This window comes from Rhinatrema bivittatum, chromosome 6, assembly GCF_901001135.1.
Source record: "Rhinatrema bivittatum chromosome 6, aRhiBiv1.1, whole genome shotgun sequence".
Lineage (NCBI taxonomy): Eukaryota > Metazoa > Chordata > Amphibia > Gymnophiona > Rhinatrematidae > Rhinatrema > Rhinatrema bivittatum.
In genome coordinates, this window is record NC_042620.1 from 254187222 (window position 1) to 254194455 (window position 7234).

Genomic DNA, 7234 nt, shown 5'->3' on the forward strand with positions numbered 1-7234 from the left:
GAAGAAAAGGGAGAGGCGGCCGCCCAGAAACGGGACCAAGGAATGGGCCGACTGACCTTCATTGAGTCGCAGGCTTAGGAGTGGAGCGCGCGGGCTGGCCCTCCTGAAAGGGCCGACGCCCACGAAAGGGCTGCAACCAAGACTGAGACCGGGAAGAATAACCCCTCGTGGAGCCACACCGTCCGCGTGGGGTAAAACGTCTCTATCCCCGGAAAAGAGGACGGGAGGGTGTAAAAGAGCATGACTGCTTCGGACGATCCTCCGGGAGCTTATGGACCTTATTTTCCCCCAAGGAATCCATATGCTTTTCAAGGTCCTCTCCAAATAGCAACTTACCTTTGAAGGGCAGCGAGCCCAGCCGTGCTTTGCAGGACGGGTCAGCTGACCAATTTCGCAGCCAGAGGAGTCGCCTAGCGGACACCGCCGAGACCATTGCCTTCGCCTGGACGTGGAGGAGGTCGTAGAGCGCATCGGCCCCATAGGCGATGACGGCTTCCAAACGCTCGGCCTGCTCCGCCTCTGCCGACGGGAGGTCCTGAGCACTGAATAACTGTTGGGTCCACTGCAGGCAGTCGCGCGGACCCCCAGGGCCAGGACTTCAAAAATGCGTTTCATGTGCACCTCAAGCTTGCAGTCCTGCCCGTCCATCCCTTCACAGGGATAGTGGTGTGCTTGGTGACCATGGAGACGTAGGAATCCAAATAGGGATTTTTCAACATATCCAAACATTCCTCCGGGAGGGGGTAGAGCTTGTCCATAGCATGCCCCACCCGGAGCCCTGCTTTGGGAGCCTCCCATTCCCGCAGGAGTAATAGTTTGTGCATGGGAAAATGGAAAAGCGCTTGCCTGAGCCCTGAGTCCCGCCAGGATCGGGTCCATATTTTTTGGCAAGGAGGCCGTAAGGGTATCCACGGGGGGCCCATCCAACCCCAATTCCTGGAATACAAATAGGATGAGGGGCTCCAACTCCTCCCTCTGGAACATCCGGAGAACCCTGGGATCATCCCCCTCCAGGGGTCAGGATCCGGAAGTACCGGATCCACTGGGGGGATCGGGGAGGGCACAGCCGGGACCACCCACACCTGAATGGACCCCGGAGGCTCCGCAGCCGGGCGGACAGTCAATGGCGCGGAGCGAGGTATTTTTTCTTGGGGGGGGGCTTCCCCCTCCTCCTGCAAGCTAGCCAAATAAGATTTGTGCAGGAGGAGGACAAAATCCGGCGAGAAACGAACCCTAAAATTCCCGGGGGGGGGGGGGGGGGATCAGGGACCACGTCCTGGGAGGCCTCGGGGCTCAAATCAGGAGGTAGATCAAAAAAATTCAGCTCCGAAATGGGAGCTGCCGAAAAATCCAAGATGGCCGCCGTTCCTGGGCTTTGCTGACCCGGGAACGGCCTGGCCATGCGTTGGGGAAGTGATCCCCGGCAGGCAGGCTGAGCAGAGACCCTCTCGCGAAAAACGCGACGAGGGCAGCCCACAGGCAAGGCAGGCTGCTGGCCGCGGCATCAGCGAAGCCGCTCTGAGAGAAAAAAACTAAAAATAAAGATGATTGGCAGCCCGCCGGCAGGAGTGAAGCAGGGGAGAGACCTGCTGACTCCTGCCTGTCTGGCAGCCGGTTCAAGCCCCTGGAGAACCAAAAATATTCTGTGAGTGCTGTAAAAAAAGTTAAATAAAGAATTTTTAAAACTTTAATACTTTTTTTTTTTCTTGTAAAAACTGAGCACAGCACTGGGGCTCTAAGCTCCCTCTGCAGCCAGAGGAGGGGGAGATGAGAAGTGGACCACCAGACTCGGTCCCCACACCTGGAAGCCCGCACGGACTCAGGCTATGCTCCGCACAAGGGGCGAAGCCCCCCTTGAGTCTGGCAGCCAGGAGACGGTGACGTCTCCTGCACAGAAAAAAAGACTATCTTAAATTTAATTTTTAAAAAATTTTTTTTAAGAAGAAAGAGCCAATTTAACTCCTAAAAAGAAGTACTTGCTTGATCCAAGGAAAAGAAGAAAGATAGCCGGCTAACTAGCCAAGATCAGGAGACCGAAGGGTGAGCTGATGCACCTGCTGGAGACAGACAAATACTGAAGGACTGCAGGGTAGGCTCTGTCCTCATAAAAGGATACCCTTTCAGTTTTGGTCTGTCTCCACCTGCTGGAAAGGAGGCTCACCCCACGGTCTGGACTGATCTGGGTACGTACAGGGAATGCAATATTTTTTTGGAGAGGGCATATTGTGGGACTGCTTCCCCCCCCACAACAGATATTGGGCTCCTCCCATGATAAAAAATCAAGGGTTAGTAAATCCTGACCAAAGTTGTACTTGAGGCAATGGAGGGTAAAGTGACTTGCCCAAGGTCACAAGGAGCAGCAGTCGGTTTTGACCCTTGGCTTCCTTGGTTTGTAGCCCAATGCTCTAACCACTAGGCTACTTCTCCACTTCTTTTCAAGATCACTTATCATGCTTTTAACTCTGGGTGTCAAATTTATCTTTAGTAGGCTTTCTTGCTGCAAGATCCCCACATACCTATCCCTGTCCATCTAAACCAGATCATCTGCCAATTCTTTAATCTCCTGATTCCTTTCTTTGTTCTTCTTATGTGTGGCCTATCATACTTCAGTACTAACTTGGACAAGTCACTTCACCCTCCATTGCTTCAGGTACAAACTTAGATTTTGAGCTCTCTGGGGACAGGGAAATACTTAAGGTACCTGAATGCAATTAAGTGTCTGAAAGATGGAATATAAATCAAATAAATAAATAAATAAAAAGTAGTTGCCTAAATGAGAATTAGCCTAGATATTATACAACAGGATTACCATGTGAAGGTACTCAGCATGATTTGGTGAGAGATGCTTAGTCCATTTATTCCATCTGATTATTCTCTCACCCTTAAAACTTACATTGTGCCAAAGACAGCCTCCTTCTGGAGTTCATAGGGTGTAATTTCAATTTAGTTGAATGTGGATGTTTTCATGTTTTCTTAGGGCAGACTTTTGACGGAATCTTTTATCACACTTGGAACATTTAAATGGTTTCTCTCCAGTGTGGGTCATTTCATGTTGTCGTAGGTAGCTTTTACAACTAAAAGATTTATCACATTCAGAACATTTAAATGGTTTTTGTCTCATGTGGGTCATTCCATGGAGTCGCAGGTGGGCTTTCAGAGTGAAACATTTATCACATTGAGAACACTGAAATTGTTTCCATCCAGTGTGTACATTTTCATGTTTTCTAAGGTCAGATTTTTGACGGAAGGTTTTGTCACAATCAGAGCATTTAAATGGTTTTTCTCCCGTATGGATCATTTCATGCAGTTGCAAGTAGCCTTTACAACTGAAACATTTAGCACATTCAGAACATTTAAATGGTTTCTGTTTCATATGAGTCCTTCCATGCTGTAGCAGATGCCCTTTCCAACGAAAGCATTTATCACAATCAGAACATTTAAATGGTTTCTCTTCCATGTGCATCATTTTATGAAGTCTTAGTTTGGATTTGCAATTGAAACATTTGTTACATTCCAAACATTTAAATGGGTTCTCTCCTGTGTGGCTCCTTTCATGGTCTCTTAAGTCACATTTCTGAATAAAGCTTTTATCACATTCAGAACATTTTAATGGTTTTTCTCCCATGTGGGTCACTTCATGCCGCTGCAGGCTAATTTTAAAACTGAAATGGTCACCACATTCAGAACATTTAAATTTTTTCTCTCCAGTATGAATCATTTTATGTTTTCTAAGGACACTTCTGCGACTGAAGCCTTTATCACAATAAGGACATTTAAATGGTTTCTCTCCAGTATGGGAAATTTCATGTTCCCTAAGCAGAATTTGTTTCTTAAAACTTTTATCACAGGCACCACATTTAAATGGTTTTTCTTTCATATGGCAAATTTCATGCTGTTGGAGATTGCTTTTTAAACTAAAAAATTTATCACATTTAGAACACTTAAATGGCTTCTCTCCAGTGTGGATCATTTGATGTTTTAATAGAAGATATTTGTAACCAAAGCTTTTATCACATTCAGAACACTGAAATGGTTTTTGCTCCATATGGGCCATTTCATGCTGTTGCAGGTGATCTTTCCGACTGAAACATTTTTCACATTTAATACACTGAAATGGTTTCTCTCCAGTGTGGACCTTTTTATGATTTTTTAGTCCCGAGTTTTGACTGAAACTTTTATCACATTCGGAGCATTTAAATGGCTTTTCTCCTGTGTGAGTCATTTCATGAAGTCTCAGATTGCCTTTACAACTGAAACATTTATCGCATTCAGAACATTTAAATGGTTTCTCTCCTCTGTGGATCATTTCATGCAGTCTTAGACTGCCTTTAAAACTGAAACATTTACCACACTCAGAACATTTAAATGGCTTTTCTCCTGTATGATGCACTTCATGCAATCTCAGTTTGCCTTTACAACTGAAACATTTATCACATTCTGAACATTTAAATGGCTTCCCTTGGGGTAGGTTTTCCAAATGGGTTTCTTTTCCACAAATCGTCATAGAAAACATCTCTCCGGTGTGGATCATTTGATGTTTTGTTAGAAGATATTTGTAACTGAAGTTTGCATCACATTCAGCACATTCAAATGGTTTCTCTTTGGTGTGAATAATTGCATGTCGTTGTACACTGTCTTTCCGACTGAAATATTTTTCACATTTAGAACATTTGAATGGCTTTTCTCCAGTGTGGCTCATTTGATGTTTTAGTAGAAGATAATTATACCTGTAACTTTTATCACATTCTGAACATTTAAATCGTTTCTGACCTTTGTGAAATTTTTGATGAGTTGCAAGCTGTGCTCTACAAGTAAAACATTTTTTACAGTCAGTACACTTAAAAGGCAGGTTCTGTCTATGAATTTTTTTATGTCCTGGCAAGTTTGAATTTCTAGTAAGTGTTTTCTCCCCTTCAGTACCTGAAAATGTTTTCTCTTTTCTATGACATTGTTGAACACATGTGTCACTTGACCTCTCAGTAAACTTGTTCCCACTTTCAACTATTTCTTGATGTTCAACAGAACGCGAGCTTGTAGAGACACTTTCCCAAGTATCAGCACTTTTAAACAGTCTCTCTCCTTCAATGATCTTCTGAGTCTGTATAAGAGTTAGGTATTGCTTGGACTTTCTTTCTTGTTCAGCACATGTTCTTGGTCTCTTTCCAATTTGAGCCTTATCTTTCACTTTGGGTAGTGTCACTCTGATATCTTCTTCACAGTCAGTTAAAAGATTTGGGCTGTCTCTGGAGGGGTCTCTCTGCTTCCTTTCCTTCCTTGGCTGTCCATCACATATTCTCTGCCTCTTCCTGAATTCATGATCTGTTGGATAAAATTGAGAATATGATCAGTGAAAGACTGTAATAAAATTAACCAGCATAATGGTGGATTATTCCTCTCACTGAAAGGAGATCTTGTGTCCTCAAGGTTTGGGTTGTTCTGTCACTATATTTTATTCAAAGTAGATCACCTGATTCAAGCTCTTAAATATTTATACATAATGAGATATCTCCATATGATTATTTAAAGACACTTGTCTTGCTTGGCTAAGTTTCCACAGGACACATAATAGGAAGTGGTGTTGCTTGTAGTCACGAACAGAGGGAAACAGACAGTATCTGATATCATTCTGCTGGTTCTATTTATCTCATCCTCACCTCCAGTCTCTACAGTGATTCCCTTCACTCTGATTACAATCACTAATCAAAAACTCTGGAAAACCCTGCTTGTGACCTGGGATACATTCTGGATCTGGGTTCTTGTATCTCAGATTTGTTAGCTTAAAAGATACTGAATCCTGATTAATTGATAACAAAAATCTAACAAAAAATCAGTTCTAATATTCACCCTCTATGTTTTACGTTTAAAATACTCTACAGCACATAGCAATTATTTTACTACAAATGAATTTTTTGTTCACCGCTCTTGGTATCAGTATCATCTCTTCCCTCCAGTTGGTTGCGGACATGAAGCTCTTCCATTGTCAGCTTCTCTCCAGTGGGGTCAGGATTGTAACCGCGGCTGTCTGTTGGAAAAAGGGGAAAATAAATTAATCTTTTAATAGTCGTGGACATTGACTAGGGAAAATTTGCATTTTGCTAAAAGTGAGATGATCAAAAGTGAGATGAGCTCTGAAAATGTAAGCACCCTAGTGGAAGATGTGAAAAAACCATATAGCAGGAACCATAAAGGGCAGGTCACCCAGTTTTGCACAATACAAAGGCAATGAAAACTACAGCAGAATACGTCTCTTGCTGAAGAATCCCAACACCCTCCCTCACCTTCCCACTGCTGCCTATATGAGCTATTCTGCCTCCTTTCCTCCACGATTCCAATGAGAGCCACAGTGCCTTCCTCCCTCCAGCTACCAGCACTACAGGGCTCACATAAAACAAAAACTGCAACTGCTAGAAGGGAGAGTATAGTGGAATGGATAGCAGTGAGAGAAATAGTGAGGGATGGAAGAAAGGATGAAAAACATGAAATTGGAGATAGGAGTCAGTTAAAGGGACAGAGATAGATGGGAAGAGAGGAGAAAACAGAGGAGAGACTGCTGGTAGAAGGAGAATAAAAGACTGAAAAAAGGAGAAGAGGAGGTGCCAATTGAGAAGAGACAGGGTGTGGTGAAATGATGAGTGAGGATGAGAGATGGAAAGGAAGAAGAAAGGAATGAAAGGCAAAAACAAGGAGAAGCCTGAAAATTAAAGAAAAGCAGAACTAATGCAAATAAAACAAATAAATTATCCACACAACAAAAGTTAGAGCTCAGAGGCATTGATTTTAATGCTTCAGTTAGGCTATGCCTGATCCAGAGGAAGTGTCTTTTCTCTATATTAAGTTAATAAACTAAACTAAAGTAAGCAATGTTTGGATCAGTCCATCACTAGCTGTAATCCAAGCTACATTACCTGTTTCATGCAATTCCTCACATGTGATTGTGATGGGCAGGTCTTTTTTCTCATGGCTTTGGGGCTTAATCCTGAGTCCTTCTTGCTTAAATCGAATTAAAATATCAGGTTTGACATTGGGAAAGCCTGTTGTAGAAAGAGAAAAGTACAATATGTTTAGAAAATTTACCTCTAAGCCTATATTATCAATGCAAGAGAGATCAGAATTATGCTGTTTTCACAGGCACTGCCAACAGTGCAGAGTTAAGAGCGGTGAAGCTGTGCCGATCATTAGAAAGCCCTTCTAACAATATCTTGATCATATTAAAGCTTAGGTGGGTAACTTCATT

The 7234-nt window shown here is 43.2% G+C and overlaps 1 protein-coding gene across 1 annotated transcript; it reads right to left on the reverse strand.

The window, feature by feature from the left end:
- Positions 1-2198: 2198 nt before the first annotated feature.
- Positions 2199-6021, reverse strand: LOC115093276 (oocyte zinc finger protein XlCOF6-like). Its single transcript, XM_029604936.1, has 2 exons — positions 5918-6021; positions 2199-5319 (listed from the first exon to the last, which is right to left on the reverse strand). The coding sequence occupies exons 1-2, from the start codon at positions 5976-5978 to the stop codon at positions 2939-2941; spliced, it is 2442 nt and encodes an 813-aa protein (XP_029460796.1). The 5' UTR covers positions 5979-6021; the 3' UTR covers positions 2199-2938.
- Between the last annotated feature and the right edge of the window lie 1213 nt (positions 6022-7234).

What these genes read in the sequence shown, in the direction of transcription:
- LOC115093276 (XM_029604936.1), bottom strand. Translation starts at nt 5,978, where the DNA reads ATGGAAGAGCTTCATGTCCGCAACCAACTGGAGGGAAGAGATGATACT. An exon ending in TGATACTGATACCAAGAGCG is followed by an intron (nt 5,320 to 5,917) that starts GTGAACAAAAAA and finishes TTTATCCAACAG; the next exon opens with ATCATGAATTCAGGAAGAGG.